This window comes from Gopherus flavomarginatus, chromosome 4, assembly GCF_025201925.1.
Source record: "Gopherus flavomarginatus isolate rGopFla2 chromosome 4, rGopFla2.mat.asm, whole genome shotgun sequence".
In the NCBI taxonomy this organism is placed as follows: domain Eukaryota; kingdom Metazoa; phylum Chordata; order Testudines; family Testudinidae; genus Gopherus; species Gopherus flavomarginatus.
The window spans coordinates 5,766,995-5,783,834 of NC_066620.1; the positions used below are offsets into that span (position 1 = coordinate 5,766,995).

The 16,840-nt window shown below is 41.8% G+C and overlaps 1 protein-coding gene across 3 annotated transcripts in view; it reads left to right on the top strand.

Moving 5' to 3' along the window:
- Positions 1 to 16,840, top strand: part of RALGAPA2 (Ral GTPase activating protein catalytic subunit alpha 2) — a 309,497-nt gene that overhangs the window by 185,269 nt on the left and 107,388 nt on the right. For all 3 annotated transcript variants that reach the window (XM_050951273.1, XM_050951274.1, XM_050951275.1), the window contains 2 exons: positions 3,548 to 3,671; positions 8,181 to 8,336. In XM_050951273.1, the coding sequence (XP_050807230.1) occupies positions 3,548 to 3,671; positions 8,181 to 8,336 (280 nt within the window). The remainder of the gene's footprint in view (positions 1 to 3,547; positions 3,672 to 8,180; positions 8,337 to 16,840) is intronic.

Genomic DNA, 16,840 nt, shown 5'->3' on the forward strand with positions numbered 1-16,840 from the left:
CCCAATCCGGGACTATGCCCCAAAGTACTGCGATTCAAAAGTTGTGTCTCCTGCCCTTGATCTTTCTCTATCTGTCATGAACATCAATAGTGCCTGTGCTGTTTGGGTGAGGTGCATATCTCTACAAAGTGCAATATTTACTGCTTCTTCCCACCCAGAACTCAAGAAGCCTTGAAGCTTCTTCTACAGAAGCACCTGATGGAGAAGGCTATGGGGCCCCTCTCCGATCCAGACCAGGGAGACTGGCCTCACCCACCTAGCATGTGTCTTGGAGTGGCGCTGTCAACATCTAAACCCAAGGACTCTTCTTCTCGGTCTCCTCCTGAGAGTAGAGGGCACTCTTATGAGTGCAAAGACAGATCCCTGTTGAGGACTGTCCATAAGAAATGCATTTCCTCCTCAAAGCAGTCTGAGTTGTGTTGAGATGTCGCAAGCGGAACCTAAGGAGCCAACTCCAATGAAGACCCTCAGATCTGAGGGCAAGATACACAAAAAGAAAGGTCCGCCAATTCTGTCGGTTACCCTGGTACCGAAGCATAAGGATGGACACTTGCCAGTTCCGTCTGAGTGCTGCTCCAAATCCATCTTCGGTACCACCTCGTCCATCTAAAGACTGTCCAATTGTTGTTGATGCATTGGATCCATCAGGCTTAACTGCAAGAACCCATCAGACACCAGGGCATACCAAGACTTATATAATATCGGAGGATATATTCCTCCTTATCCTCAATCTCCACTTTTTTCTGGCCCAGCCCTCCTAAAGCAGGGATTCTCAACCTTTTTCTTTCTGAGCGCCCCACCCCCGCCTCTAACATGCAATAAAAACTCCACAGCCCACCAATGCCACAACAACTGCTTTTCTGCACACAGAAGCTAGGGACAGCCCGGCATTAGGAGATAGCAAGTAGGGCAGTTGCCTGCGACCTCATGTCACAGGGGCCCCAACAAAGCTACATTGCTTAGGCTTCAGCCCCGGGTGGTGGGGCTCAGGGCCCCAGGTGGTGGGGCTTCATCTTTCTGCCCTGAGCTCCAGCGAGTCTAATTCTGATCTTGCTTTGTGGACCCCCTGAAACCTGCTCATGCCCCCCATAGGGGGCCCTGGACCCCTGGTGTAGAACCACGGTCCTAAAGGATATCCTTACTCAGGAGGAGGACCTTACATCACTGTCCCAGGAGCTCTCTCACCTCCAACTGCCAGGAATGCCCTGGTACTGATGGTATTGTCACTACCAATGCAGCTGTTCTTGGAGCTGAATCAGATGAGATGGCCACGCCATTATCTCCATAGAGGCACTCGAGCCCTGATAGACAGTCAAGGGGTTAAGCTCACCATTCTGCCTTGTACAACTTCCCCAGGGATTGCTGATACTGATTTCCTTGGGGTCCCCTGAAACTGACTGATCCCTCTTTCTAGCCTTTATTGGGATCCATTGAATTTTTATGGAAGGTGTCCTAGCCCCTCTCAGGAGTTGTACTGCTTCTCTCCTTCTCACCAGCCAGTTCTGTCAGTGTAGGAGGAGGAAGAGGTGGAACCAAATCCGCAGGTACCAACAGTTCCAATGGGTGCCTCTTCATTATCTCCAGATGAAGCAGTCACTCCTTCTTCACCAAATGACCATTGCCATTACCAGGAGCTGTTACAAAGAGTGGCCAGTTACCTACAGATCCCTTTAGAGGCAGTCCAGGACCCTCAACACGAGCTCTTGGACATCTTAGTCGCAAGGACCAAGTAAGGTGACTAGCCATCAATGAGACCATATAAGAACCAGGTAGTACAGTATGGCGCACCCCAGCATCCTGTGCCCCGACACCAAAAAGAACCGAGAGAAGGTATTTTGTTCCTGCAAAAGGGGCTGAATTCTTATTCTCCCATCCTGCCCCTAACTCACTGCTGGTACAGGCAGCTAGGTCATGCTATCAAAGGAGCCACTTTAGTAAATAAGCTCTAAGGGATGGGACTTCTTGGGGAGAAAGGTCTTCTGCTCCTCAGGCCTGCAATTTCCTTAGCTAACTATCTAGCTTTGTTAGCAAAATAAGATTTTAATACTTGTTCCAGGCTTGTGGACTTCACAGACAAGCTTCCCACAGAGGACAGGGCCCAGTTTCAGTCTCTTGTAGATGAGGGGAAGCTAGTGGCATAGGTATCCTTGCAGGCTGCAATGGATGAAGCAGACATGGCTTCCAGAAGTTTAGTCACTGGTCTAGACATGCGGAGGGACTCCTGGCTGCAATTATCAGGGTTTACTAGGGAGGTCCAAAACACCATCCAGGACCTCCCCTTTTGAATCTCTTTAATGAGAGAACAAGTCTCAGCACTCATTAAAAGTCTTGAAATTAACTCTGTGTTCCCTGGGGATTTATACTCTGATCCTCAAGAGGAAATACCAGCGGCTACTGTATAGACCGAAGCCACATCTCCTCATGCACCTTATTATCAGAGCAGAACTGCACAACCACACAAATGGCAGAAGATTGACGGACCTTGCTTCTCAGCCCCTGCTACTGCCATAACCTCTACTCAGTCTCAACCACAAGCCAAGAATGTCTTTACTCATACCAGTCAAGACATGTGTATCACCACTGATTCCAGCCACCTCGTCCCATTACTATTGGGGGGCCATCTTGCATTCTTCGCCCACCAGTGGAATAAGATCACTACGAACAGTTGTGATCTGGAGAGTATTCACAAGGGGTAGTCCATAGAGTTTCTCTCTTTCCCATCTCACACACCCCTTCAGGTACCATTCTCATGAGGTAATTCTTCAACAGGAAGCTGAATCCCTCTTACGCTGAGAGGCAATAGCACACATCCTGCCTCATTACTATGGGAGAGGATTTTACTCCCTGTATTTCCTAATTCCAAAAAAGGACAGAGGGTGGAGACCCATCTCGGACCTTCAGCAACTCAACATCTTTATTTGAAAACTGAAGTTCTTGATGATTACATTGGCAGGTAAGGAGAAGCAGCTGGCTGCAGCTCTATGGGTATGAGGAGGAGGAGCTCAGCCACTGCTTCCTCCCTCCCTGGGCTGCTAAGACACACAGAGATTTGGGTAGGGGCATGCTTGTCCCTCTTTGTGCACACTCCTGATGGTGGAAGTTCCCTTCGGCCCTTCCACCCCCAGGGCTACCATTGTGATAGATGCCTTTCTTCTGAGGTGAGGTGCTCACCAGGACGACAACACTGCTCAGGGTACCTAGACCACACAAGAGGCCAGACTACATATAAACTTACTGGAACTGAGAGTGTTTGCTTTGCGTGCAAGGCCTTTCTTGCTTCAGATCCTGTTGGATTGCGGTAAGAGGAGGAACTGGAGAGACGTCAATACATACTTTCTCATACCTTTGGGTGGGAGCATGAGAGCTACTGTGTATGCATGGACCAACAGGCATTGCTTTGAAGAACTTTCAGACTTGGGCGTTTGGTGCGCATGTGTGCCCCACGCATGGACTACGGTTAGGGACACATCTCAAAGAACCTCCAGTTACAGTAAGTAACCTCCACATTTTAAAATGAACTTAGATTTCTTGTTACCTCTAATTGCAGCCGTGAAACTCACAAGATTGCAGTGTTTTACATTGCAGAAGGACAAGAGGACAAATGCTCAATATTGTCCAATGCAAGAGGAAGCCAAGCATATGAAGATTTTGTTGCAGGATTGGGCTGGGAGGTAATAATAACAAATATAGGCAAACTTCAAATGTATTTGTAGGGATGTTGAAATCAACATTTTAAGAATGTGTAAATTATACATTAGTTACACACATTTAAATTTTCAAAACTGAAGAAATAATTTAAACTTACATACTGCATGATATTTGGCATAAGTTCATTTAAAAAAATGCTGAGCAATATACAAAGCAGAATCCTGACAGTCAGTATGTTAAGCACTCCCTGCCACATGTAAACTGAAATATTTTAGAAAATAGTTTCTAAAAAAAGGAGGCTAAAAGTACTAATTTCAATTAAATTTATTTTTTATATATGTGTATATTCATTGTTTATTCAGTTGTGAAATATTTCTTACCATCAGGTGTTTCAGGGGGCTGCGCTGAAGGGAGCAACCTGAATGCAACTTTCCATTAACTTTTTAAGAAAGAAAGAAAGAAATTTGCTTTAAATTATTGGAGGAATTACTGTTGGAGCAGCTTGTGTTACATTTGACATGTTTCAGAACAAAACAAGTTTTCTCCTGTATCCCATAGCTCAGTCCAGACAGTGGTTTATTGTTTTTCCTCCTATCTGCAGATGGAGATGGAGAAACAAAATAATATTGTAATAGCTGCCCTTTGAAAGGCTAGTTTGAGCTCAGCTAAACCATTTCATTTTCCAACTACAGCCATGTCTGGATCAATTATGGTTTTAGCTATTTGTAATTTATTTTTATCTTCAATTTGTTCTGAGATGGTTTGTTTTCCATTGGAGGTATAAATGGGCTAGTGGAGAACATTTCCACTGGAAAATGGTTCCAGTTATTTTCTTCTGTTCTGTCATTTGCACCACAGAACACTATATGGAAAAACTGTCCACCATTTATGGGAACTTCATTATACCCTATTCTAGGTTCTCCCATTTCCCTTCCTAGATTTTCACAAACATGAACCCCACTTGTCAGATCACTGACTCCTGAAAAGGAATTTCTCTACTTTAGGTAACACAGCTTAAATTGAATCCCTTTCTTGTGTCCAAAGACTTACTTGAATGATAAATTAATCAGGAGAGGCTGAAAACCTGCTGATTGTTGGGACAGTGACCCAAGTCCCACCAGAGAGGGTATCATGTGGTTTTTGTAGTCTCCAAAGTCTCATTGGGGTTCTGAACTCCTTTTCCTGGCTGGTTCTTTCCTCATCTCATGACTGAAGTCAGTGATTCCAGCAGTGAACCTGGAAGTGTGTCTGTATGCCCTGGATCTCCAGGATGTAAATTGATACACTCCCGTTATCTGTTTCTCTACATTTTTGTCTTGTGGTCAATATTAATAGGTCAATAAAGCCCTAGAGTTTGGTCTAGCCATTGACCCCCAGACTTCCATCAAAGTGATGATGATGATGTTAGCTGTTACTCATTAGCGGGAGAACCTCGTTACACATCTTTCTGTGGAAGACCTACTCATCTGAGTTACATTCTGAGACCAGATATTCCAAGAGGTATTGTCTGATCCTTACTATAATCCTAGCGTGAAGTTACATAGTCCAAGAAATCCTTTACCCTTCCCTGACTCAGTAGTCGCTGTGGCAAGCTGTTCTTCCTAAAGCCTTGAGTCAGTAGGCTTTCAGAGATCAGATTTCTGCTCTTGCAGAGGCCTACTTCAAAGTTCATGTTGCTTTGCCTAGAAAGCTTGCATACTACAGAGACTAGCACTCAATAAACAACCTCAATAAATAGATCCATCTATTAGTGGGCTCACTTCCACAAGTACTCTCTCCAGCTCTGACTTATGAGATTTCTGTACCCATTAGAGCTGCTACTCTCTTTCACTAGACCTGAACTTATCCCTGAGCTGTTGACTGTGAAAGGATATTTTCTGTTAGGGGTCATCTGTAGCTTCTTGACCTGTACTGCTCACTTTTGTCACAAAGTAGTATAAGGCTGCCTGATTAAATCAGAGAGCTCCTAATTGTCTGGGAACTAAGGACCTGATTTTCAGAGGTGTTGAGAACCCACTGATCCAGCGGAATTGAATGAGAGCTGTGGATGCTTATCACCTCTGAAACTAAGGCCACTGGCCAGTGTAGTTTGTCCTTCTTCATTTCAGCTGTGATCTAAAAGGCAGAGTGGTGAAGATAAACATGACCATGGTCACTTGCATTTTCACATAGTCTCAAAAAAAGAATTGCAGAGCAGACTGGCTATGCCTCTGTCAGATCCATTAAGGGGAACCACAGATCTAGGTATTCTCCTTATATGACAGCTATGGGCATTTGCCCCACAGGGACCTAAATATTATACCAGAAAATGGGAAGGTACAGAAGCTCCTCTTCTGCTGTCCACCTTTTGAATGAGGATGATGCTCTTGAGGTTGATGCCTTGTACCACCTACATGCCACAGGTAGTACATCTTTTCTCTTTCCCTGCTAATAGAAAAGTTGCATTAGAAGGTGTTGAGATCCTAGGCCAGTGGCATCCCAGTATTCTTCATTTGATCCAGGGCACTTTGATGCAATATACCACTTCATCCATTCAGGATGCTGCAGCTGGAAGTATACCTTCCAGCTCAAATAGACAGACGTGTTAGCACAGCTGAGCTAGAGTGCTAAAAGTAGCAACAAGAATGGCCAGTGGAGTCTCACCCAGGAGTGATCCTATTCCATAAAGGAAATTATGGTCAGAAAATTACTCTCCAAAAATGGAATCCTCTTTTCAACAGAGCTGCTCCATGTGTTTAGTCTTACTCTCCTTGCTTCAGTGAGAAAAGTACATTTTTACAGCTGTTTACTCTTGTTAGCCCTGCAGAGTCACTGCAGCGATGAGAAGAGTGAGCTGGATTCTGTTCTGGATCACACATCATCAAGAGGATTGTTAATTAAGGTCCAACTGCGTGGCCATAGTCTGTCCTCATGTGCACTGTGGAATCCTACTGAGGTGCAACTGAAGGCAGAATTTGACCTAGGGGATCCATAATGCTAGTGATAATGCATGAAACAGTAAAAAGAACCTAGCTTAACTTTCAGCTCAGAGGCCGAGTCTGCATGGCTAACAGAAAAAAACAACTTTCAACATGTAAGGTAAGCAAACTTGAACCGTTTCCTTTTAGATCAGAACCAAAGGCAGTAAGACAATAAACAAGCCAAGGCTCTGCTTCCTTCCCAACTGTTTATACTCTTTTCTATCTGAACCTGGTCTTATATGCCCTCCTGTGTTTTCTCTGCAAGCCTGTAAGACAAGTCTCCAAAAGATTCTCCACCTTTCAGACAATTTTTGTAGAGGCCAATAGTTCAGCTAAGAGAATGGAAGATCTTCAGGTCCTTCCCTTTGAAGATCTTTACTGAATCTTTAATCAAAATGCAATGATAACCAAATTGGCCCCTCACTAATTCCTTTCCCATGTTCCTTTCCCTGACAGACTGGCTGAAGCGAGTCCTTCCTTTTCTCTGTTCCTTTCTAAATAATGAGAGTTACTGCATACCTTTAATGTAAAGAAGAAACTGGGGGTCAGGCTTAAAAAAGGCCTAGAAGCAGTCATCTGACCTTTTGTTCATCTTACAGCAGTAGAGGGAGTTGAAGGACTTAATCGCCAGATACACCTCTGAGTCATTCTCTCACCTCTGTGGTCTAAAGCAGGTATCACCTTCCAGCCATCAGAGCCCACTCTAACAGGGCTTTAGCCATCTCACAGGCAGAAAGATGCTTTCCTTTTAGAACTCTGCAGAACTGTAAACCTAGGCATTCCTACATCATTTCTTTTGTCACTCCCAGTTTGGCATGCCTGCAGGGAAGCTATGTATTATGTGGTCTGTTGACTGTTGTAACAGTAATGCTTATAGTGATATTGCCATTAAAGTTCCCACTGTCTGCACTGACCCATAGTATAGAAGAGAAAACAGATAGTTCTATTGCTCGAATTTTAGCTTCTCTCTTTAATGGGTCAGTCCAGATTGCTGAGCTGTGGAGTGGAAATTCAGACTCCCCTTTGCCCTTTAAAGTGGGGTTTTATAGTTCTAAAGGTTTTCTAAGACTGAAGCAGTAGTGAGCGTCTATGCTTTTAGATATTTATATTTTTTTACTAAATTGTAATGGCAACCACACTTAGTGAGAGAGGTTGTTCTTTTTACCTATGGTTTCCCTGTTTGTGTTTTCTCCATATTGGACATTGATTTTTCATTAAGGGTACATGGGTGTGGTTCTCTACTCTGAGGTTTCTTGAACTGCTTTGCTCAAACAGAATTAACCAGAATCAAGGAGCCTAGTGTTAAAGAATTATTTTGATCCCTCTTGTCATTTGCTACTAGAAAGATATAATACCAATTGGGGCTTACAGATACAGAAACAGAAAGCTGGTGTGTCCTAAAATGTTCTACAAAGACCCCCCACACGCAGAAAATTAAAGCCTTAACACTTTAAATATATTACACCCCCCCCACAGACACCCCCGTTGATCATCTATGCTATAATATCCTTTACATGTGGCTCAGTAAGGAGAAGGTTTTCTCCTTATTGTTTTCCCTTTTATATCAATCAGGTTGATCTTTCAACACATTGTGGATTTATGGGTGGTCTGCAACGTAATGGCAGCACAGGACAAACAGCACCGTATCATGCTACCTCTACTGTGGAAGTCATTTTTCATGTTTCCACAAGAATGCCGTCAGATTCAGATGATTCACTGACCAAAAAGGTAACTCATTTATATCATTTACTATGATACTCATTTTTAAGATATTAAGTATGTTATTTTGAAATACAGGAGTTACTCTTCATATGCTCAAATCAAAACTTGAATGGAACATAAATTGTACTATGTATACAAGCCCCTCTTTATTCTGCAGCACATGGGAGTTAAATTTGGCAGCTAGATCCCTCAAATTAAGTGCCTTGTGAACATTGGATTCTGCATTTCCATGGCAGCATCAAATACCATTATTACTAATAATAATAGCAATCATTTTATTTCATTTGCCTCACTTCCAAAACCTTCAGAGTTCAGTACAGTAGAATAAAAACACATGCAATATAATGTGATAAAATATCATTCTCTTAAAATACAAACATGGATGAATAAATGAGCGATCGAGTCTAATAAAGGAAAAGAAAAGGAGTGAAAGAAAACTGATGAGTTATAGTAGCAAAAATCACCAACCGACTTCAATTTAAAACCATAATTGGATCATTCACAATCCAGACAAGCAATCTCAGCTCCAAAGGATGGCCAGAACCTAGACAGGAACCAACTCAGAATTTTGTTGATATCCAGCTACTTTTTTGTTTACGATTGAACAGTAACTGGCGGACACTTCAGAATTCAGAGATATTTTGGACAGGAGGCAAACTTGTGCGTGGTTTAAGGATGTTGGCACCCTACCCTCGTAAAGTGAATTGTTAAGATCTATCAGTAGTGGCACCATAGCTACCTCATTTGCTTTAAAATACGGTTGTGCCCTGAGAAGTAACTGTTAATTGTCATTGTGAGGTGCCATATTCATTGACATGTTGATTTCTATATCACATTTGCTTAGTTAACATTAAAAAGATGGAATTTCTGACTACCAGCCCTGCAAACTCATCCTGTTTTTGTTACTCAAGCTGTGTCTTTTCCTTTTCCCATAATACTTGTAATAAAGATCCTGCAGGTCTTCATTCACACCTATGCAATCTCATTGCCTTCAGATCATATCTTCACTGGGGTCTGTGAGATTTGGTTCTAGCAATGATAATAGATATAAAATAAGGTTCACAGTGAAACCAATGAGCTGATGGTTTGAGCCCGAGTATCTGTGATATCCAAACCAGCTCCAAAGACAAGGATGAATATACAGCAAGCCCTGTGGGAGCTTTTTTCATCCTCACGGTAAAATCCAAGGTGTCCATTTCTTCAAATCTGACTTGCTGATCCATATGAGCTAATATCAGTATAAACATTGAAATCCCCCAAAACAATAATCCCCTGGAACTCCAACAGGAGTACACAGACCTGCTCAGAGAACTAAGCTATGAAATCCCACATTTAGAGGTCTATATGCCAAAGGAACCAGATAAGGCTATGTACTTGAATGAACATGTCCATGTGACTCTCTTGTGCCGCTCAATCAGAAGAAAAATGTTATAGTTCTCCTCACACACAACATTTTTTCAGTACATGAATCAATACCTGACCGGAACAAATCATGAAAAGATTGGGTTTATCGTGTCAGCCAGCCAGGAGTGAGAAAGAGAGAGATGCGAGATCTGGGTGATACTTTCAAATAAGATCATGACATGTATCTGCCATATTCACAACGGGACTGATGTTACCCATCCAAATGTTCGTATAGGAGGAATCCATGGCCTGGTCTACACTACGACTTTAAGTCGAATTTAGCAGCATTACCTCAATTTAACCCTAGACCCGTCCACACAATAAAGCCCTTTTTTTCAACTTAAAGGGCTCTTTAAATCTGTTTCTTTACTCCACCTCCAATGAGGGGATTAGCATTGAAATCGGCCTTGCCGGGTCGAATTTGGGGTAGTGTGGACGCAAATTGACGGTATTGGCCTCCAGGAGCTATCCCAGAGTTCTCCATTGTGACCGCTCTGGACAGCGCTCTCAACTCATATGCACTGGCCAGGTAGACAGGAAAAGGCCCACGAACTTTTGAATTTCATATCCTGTTTGGCCAGCGTGGCAAGCTGATCAGCGCAGGTGACCATGCAGAGCTCATCAGCATTATGTGGACATTGCCGGGGCACATTGCCTGGCCTGCACTTCGTAAGAAGTCTGTGACCATGTCTATGTCCTCATCACTCTTGTCACTGCGCTGCCGTCGCCTCCTTGCCTGGCTTTGCGCAAAACAATTGTCTGCCGTTGCGCTGATGGAGGGAGAGGCGACTGACAACATGGCTTACAGGGAATTAAAATCAACAAAAGGGGTGATTTTGCATCAGGGAGAAACACAAACAACTGTCGCACAGAATGACCCCCTCAAGGATTGAACTCAAAATCCTGGGTTTAGCAGACGGTTGAGTTCACAAAACAAATCGGGTCAATTTCTTGTTTTGATCCACTCCATCTGTCTTTTACATCTTAGGCTGGCAGCAGATGGTGCAGTACAACTGCTAGCCATCGTCATCTCCTGGGTGCTTGGCAGAAGATGGGAATGACCTGGCTGAGTCACTCCTATGTCTGCCCAGGCGCCCCTGACCTACCTCACCGAGGTCGGCTAAAAGAGCACCCAGGAATACGATGACGATGGCTACCAATCATAATGCACCATCTGCTGCCAAAAGGCAATGAGCTGCTGCTGTGTAGCAATGCAGTCCCACATCTGCCAGCACCCAGGAGACGTAGGGTGACAGTGAGCTGAGCAGGCTCCATGCTTGCCGTGGTATGGTGTCTGCTCAGGTAACCCAGGAAAAAAGGTGTGAACGATTGTCTGCCGTTGCTTTCACAGAGGGAGGGAAGGAGAGAGGGGGCCTGATGACATGTAACCAGAATCACCCGCGACACTGTTTTTGTCCCATCGGGCATTGGGATCTCAACCCAGAATTCCAATGGGCAGCGGGGACTGCAGGAACTGTGGGATAGCTACCCACAGTGCAATGCTCCAGAAGTCGATGCTAGCCTCGGTTCCGCCGACTTAATGCACTTAGAGCATTTTGGGGGTGGGGACACACAATCGACTGTATAAAAATGATTTCTAAAAAAACGACTTCTATAAATTCGACCTAATTTTGTAGTGTAGACATACCCCATGTTTCCATCTTAAATCAGTGGAGAAGAATCTGAAGACCACAAGGAGTTTTATACTCCTTTTTCTACTCCTTCCTTTCCCTGTCATAACTTCCCAACAGGAGTTGAGAAAGAGAAGAGAGATTTATATATTGTGGCATTAAAACCTCATGTTTTTGAGTTGTTTTCATTCATTTGATGCTGCTACAGAAATATCCAATGCTATTTAAAAAAACAAAAAACAAAAAACTTGTATAATGGTGAGGCGAGAATCATAGTGTGCTGCCACTCAAGGATGAGAGAAGGGTAGCAGTCTCTTTCTCTCTTTCCCTCTGCTTCCACCAGGCAGATTCTCAATGACACTTTATTCTGCGTGAAATCTGGTGACTCGTAGGCCAGTAACTCTATTTTCATATCTGTATTCTTTGCTCTATTCTTTCTGCTTGTCTCCAGGCAGAAGAATCAAAGTGCTGATCATCTTACTTATGTTGCAAATCCAAGAGAATAACAGACAGTCTTACCTCTGCTGGCCAAGGAAGCATCCTGTGAATTCTGCAGTTGTACAGTGGGCTGTATATTCTATGGTTGTGGAATTACAGTCTGATGCAGTAACTTCACCTAAATATTTTGTTATGGTGTTTTATTTTTTATTAGGCACAATGGGATGCATCCACTTCTGGTGTAAAATTCACTAAAATTAGTGCACGTCCATCAAGGATGAATTTGGCCGCGTAATTCTATAGACTACAATAATACAAATATTTTTTCCTTTACATATTTTTGTATGGCCTACATTTTAAAAATCAAGTTTTCCTATTAAAAATGTTGTTGCTCTTTTTAAAATAAATACTGCAACTCCAAATAATATTAAAAGACTTGGCCCTGGAAAAAAAGCTTTCCTGCTGACATAATCAAAATTCAGCTGGTACCTTTTCCAGCAGTAAGATTTAGCATCATTAGTGTTAAAACTTTTATCGGATATCTCACAGCTAGAATAAAAATCAATCTCAGTAACAGCACCCTACAGTTCCTTGTCTTAGTCTAACTAAATTGTACCTAACAGTTTAAAAATGAGCTGCAAAATTTCAAAGTGATTTATTCCATCTTCTCCCATTGTCATAGTAGAGCATTTTCAATTCAGAAATCTGGTTGCAACCCTATACTGAACTCTTGCTCCTTCGCTTCAGAAATTTGTTAGCTCTAGCTAGATTAGATTTTTAGCAGCTAATCTAACAGCTGTAGGGGTTTGCAAAGTGGGGACAGAGCTGTGCTATTGGATTTGTCCAATTCATTTGACTCCAGGACTATAATTGCACTTATGTCTTACAAGGCTTTTATAGCCTAAGGCTGGCCAGCAGCAGAAAAACAAATTGGCAGTGATACAGTAAGAGTGAAAGGGAATGAAAGGCACACATTATCAGTCTCCAGGCAGCGCTGTTCTGGCAGGAAGTTTCTTGGTTAATTTACAAATAAAACTTAGATTTTAGGATGGGCTCACTGTCAGACAAACAATGGGGATGTCAGGCCTGACTGTTACTTAGTTAAAGTAGCAGCCATGCCTACCCAAAAGCAGGAATTCTTCAATCAAACAGACGACTCCTTTCTGGAGCCAGCTGGCTAAGTAATGCAATTAGTAGGAAAAGGAGGTCAGACTATTAGGTGTGTACCATGACCAGTGTCAGCAGTGGCGTGTTGCCTGGCAGGCAGCATGCAGACTAGCTAAAGCAGAGTGCCTTTAAAACTATTTACTCAAGTGAGTGAGTGGAAGCGGCGTGCAACTAGCCTCAGAACATGAAGTTGTTTTTGTAAGGCTTGAAAAATGAGCATTTATGCTGTAACTGACAAGTACATTCTGAAGCACATATTCTAGCTGAGGGAGTGCAGCCGAGACATGATTAATGATGGCATAATTCAAATTAGAGGCTATAAATTGACCAAAGTTATATGTATATTCATGGTTTGATCTAATTGAGACATTAAGGAAACGACTGTACTTGAACAAATGTGTGTAAATCTCATTCACATTATTAAAGTTGTCTTTATGTGCAGTTTATAAATTAATACTAATCTATGAAGTTTTGAGAAGGAAAATGCAAACAACTGCAAGAGCTTCCTTCCTTGGATATTTGCTAATGTACATCTCCAGTACCTTTCAGAGCAGGGCTCAATTTAAAATGACAATCTACTTGTTTGTCTTATTTTCCAGTTATTTTATCTTTTTCATGGTCAGTTGGTTGGTTTTTTCAAACTATCTATATTGGAGGAGAGAGGACTCGTCACTTTTGCTCTAAATTATCCATTTATTTGCTTATTTGGCCATACCCAAAACTGTCCCTTTTTTGTTTAGTTTATGCTCAGAAGCTTTAGATATATCACACACAATCCAAAATATTTTTTTTCAGTGATCCAAATAAGAAGTCTACAGTTATTGTATTATGGTTTTACTATTCCTTGTCATTGACAATGTAACAATGTTTTAGCAAAACACAAAAGCTGATCTTTAAAAAAAACAACAGTATTATAATATAATCAATATTGTCAGAATTCACTGAAAATTGAGTGAAATCATTTCCTCCCTTGATTTACAAGACTATGTCCTCTCCTGGTTCCCCTCCTAACTCTCTCTAATCTCTCCTTCAGCATGTCCTTCCTCATCTGCCCTCTAATTTTCTGTGGGGTTTCCACAGGCCTCTATCCTAGGGCCCCTTCTCTTCTGCCTGTACATTTCATATCTGGATAATCTCATCCACGAACACAAATTTAACAACCAGGCCAGCAACTCACAGATTTACATCTCTACTCCATATTGTCTTCTGTCCAAAATAAAGCCTCCATCTGCCTCTCTGACATCTCATGAATATCTAGATAAACGTGGCTAAAACAGAGCTCCTAATCTTCCCCCTCCAACATCTTCCCTACCATCTCCTTTCTCTATCGCTGTGGACAACACTACCATTGTGCCTATCAGGCAGGCCATAACCTGAGTGTCACCTTCGTTTCCGATCTCTCTCTGGGTCCTCATAGCCAAGCTATATCTAAATCTCTAAGATATGGCCTTTGTACATCCGCTAAAGCTCTCGCCCAAACTCTCATCATCTTGCGCCTTGATTAATGCAACATTCTTTTTTCTGACCTTGACAAATGCAATCTTTCCCCATTCATATCCTTCAGAATGCTGCTGCTAAGGTCTTTTTCCTAGCCCATCACTTTGACAATGTCAACTCTCTCTTTGAATCCCCCCCGGGCTCCCCTTTTTCTGTTGAATCAAACATAAACTGCTTGTCTTCACTTTCAAGGCCTTCTTAGTAAATTCCCACCCTACTTATCTCTCATTCACTACTGAGCTGTCGATGTTCGCCTCTGCTTGGCCCATGATGCCAGTCTCCACTGCCCACTTGTTAAATTTTCAAACAGGCACCTTTGTGCTTTCTCCCTTGTTTCCCCCTGTGTTTCGAAGGCATTTGGCATAAACATCTACAAAGTTACCTTATTACCCACCTTCAGATCCCCCCTCAAAATTCTCCTTTGCAATGATATGTACAAAAAACTTGACAATGGTTAAGCTGTTGGTGTGGAGAAACAACTGCCCGTCATGCTGACCAATACTATCTCATCGTTTACTTGTATTCCCATCTGTCTATATCGATCTGTTGGTTTTTGTCTTGTACACTAGATTGTAAGTCTCTGGGGGTGGGGACTGTCTTGTTGTTCTTTGTTTGTACAGTGCCTAACACAATGTGGTCTATGGCTAGGGCTCCTAGGCACTATTGTAGTACAAATAATAATACTGATCAAGGAGATAAGAAATATTATGATAAATGGTCTTTTATGCTTTAAAAGCGATTATCATTCTAATGTAAAGCAAATGCATGTTTCTGGCATGTTACTTTGGGCTGCGATTGTGTTATATCTCATAGATGAAGCAGAATGTAGCCTTGCTAGTCCTTGGATGGGTAACGTCTCAGAGAATCCTAGGAGCTATAGGAAGTGAGGTTCATGATTCAGTAGGTGTCTGTCTGTCTTCTAAATGAGTATCAAACTGATGCCAAAAGCATTGTACTGAGGAGCGCTATGCTGCTGAAGGGAGAGATCTTTCAGAAAAGACATAAAACCAAGGCTCCAATCATGTGTGATCATTAAGTATGCCATTGTGGTTTTCGCAAGAAGTAGGGGCGTAAGCCATTGTTTCCTGGCTAAATGGCAACTAGCAAAATTACATTCTTTTGGCTTAATTTCCTCCTGTTTTGGATGTTCTCTTGTACCTAAGTCCTACTACAAAATATGGTGTTGCTGATTCAGAATGGCTACCATGTTAGCACTCTAGAAGTGGCTATATTTCAGACGTAGGTGGAGCAATCACTGTAATGTTTGTAAAGTATTTTGGGATTCTTCAGAATGAGAAGTGCTGATAAATATAAGAAATCATTGGTTGAAGAATTAATATGATTAAAAAAGATGTTCCTTTTTAAAAAATGTTTTTCTCACTGCTTTCTATACACCTGAAGATGCTGTTTATCCTTCCAAAATACTCTGAGGCAGAACATTATAGGAGGCATTTCTTCATAACTTTGTATCTTACAATTAAATGAATGTGCTTGTGTTCTCCTGTGCATTTTCCTGTGTGGTTGGGTAATCTATGTAGAGGGTGTTCTGTGAACTCATATATGTTATTTATTGAAATTCAAGCAAAGTAGGTTTTTAATTTGTTGCAAAGCTACTACTAGAACTCTGTCTTAACTCCAAGCCTATATTTGATGAGTTGGGTTATATATATTAATCCTCATTTACACTGAGTTGCACTTCCAAAAATAATCCCATTGAACTGTTTTCAAAAATGCTGCTCAGTGAGTACAAGTGGCCTAATTGGGCCCTTACTGTTGTTCAGCTAGTAAACTAATATATTAACGCACCACACTCCCTTCCACATTCCTTTTACCTTTTTACCTTACAATATTACCTTATCTTTTACCTTTTTACTTTACAATAGTTACAATATTCACACATTATGGTTATTTTTATCTCAGTCATCAGATATCATCAGATATTCACACATTATGGTTTATTTTTATCTGTCATCGGATATCATTAGTTAATAATGAAATGCTCGTAGTCATGGACACGATAGTGAGAAAGTTAATTTACGCTAATCTGTATTGGTCCAGGGGAAAAAAATACGTCGTGTAGTGTTTACACATTTCAAAACTGCGGAATGAGGGACCGATGATCACTTGTTTTGTAGATAAGATTGAAATGGATTTTTCATTTGTATGTATAAATTAGAGAAATAAATTCAGCAACTTGTCTGTATCAAGTAAAATCAAATAATGAGCTGTGAACTTGAGTTACTGTATAACAGGTCTTATGTCCTAAGCAAAGGTACTGTTGTTAGCATTCTGATCCTCGCAATGTTGTTTTGCAGCTTTGATAGAAATCCTTTACTGTTAAAAATTACCATCCAATTCCAGTATCAGGAGGTA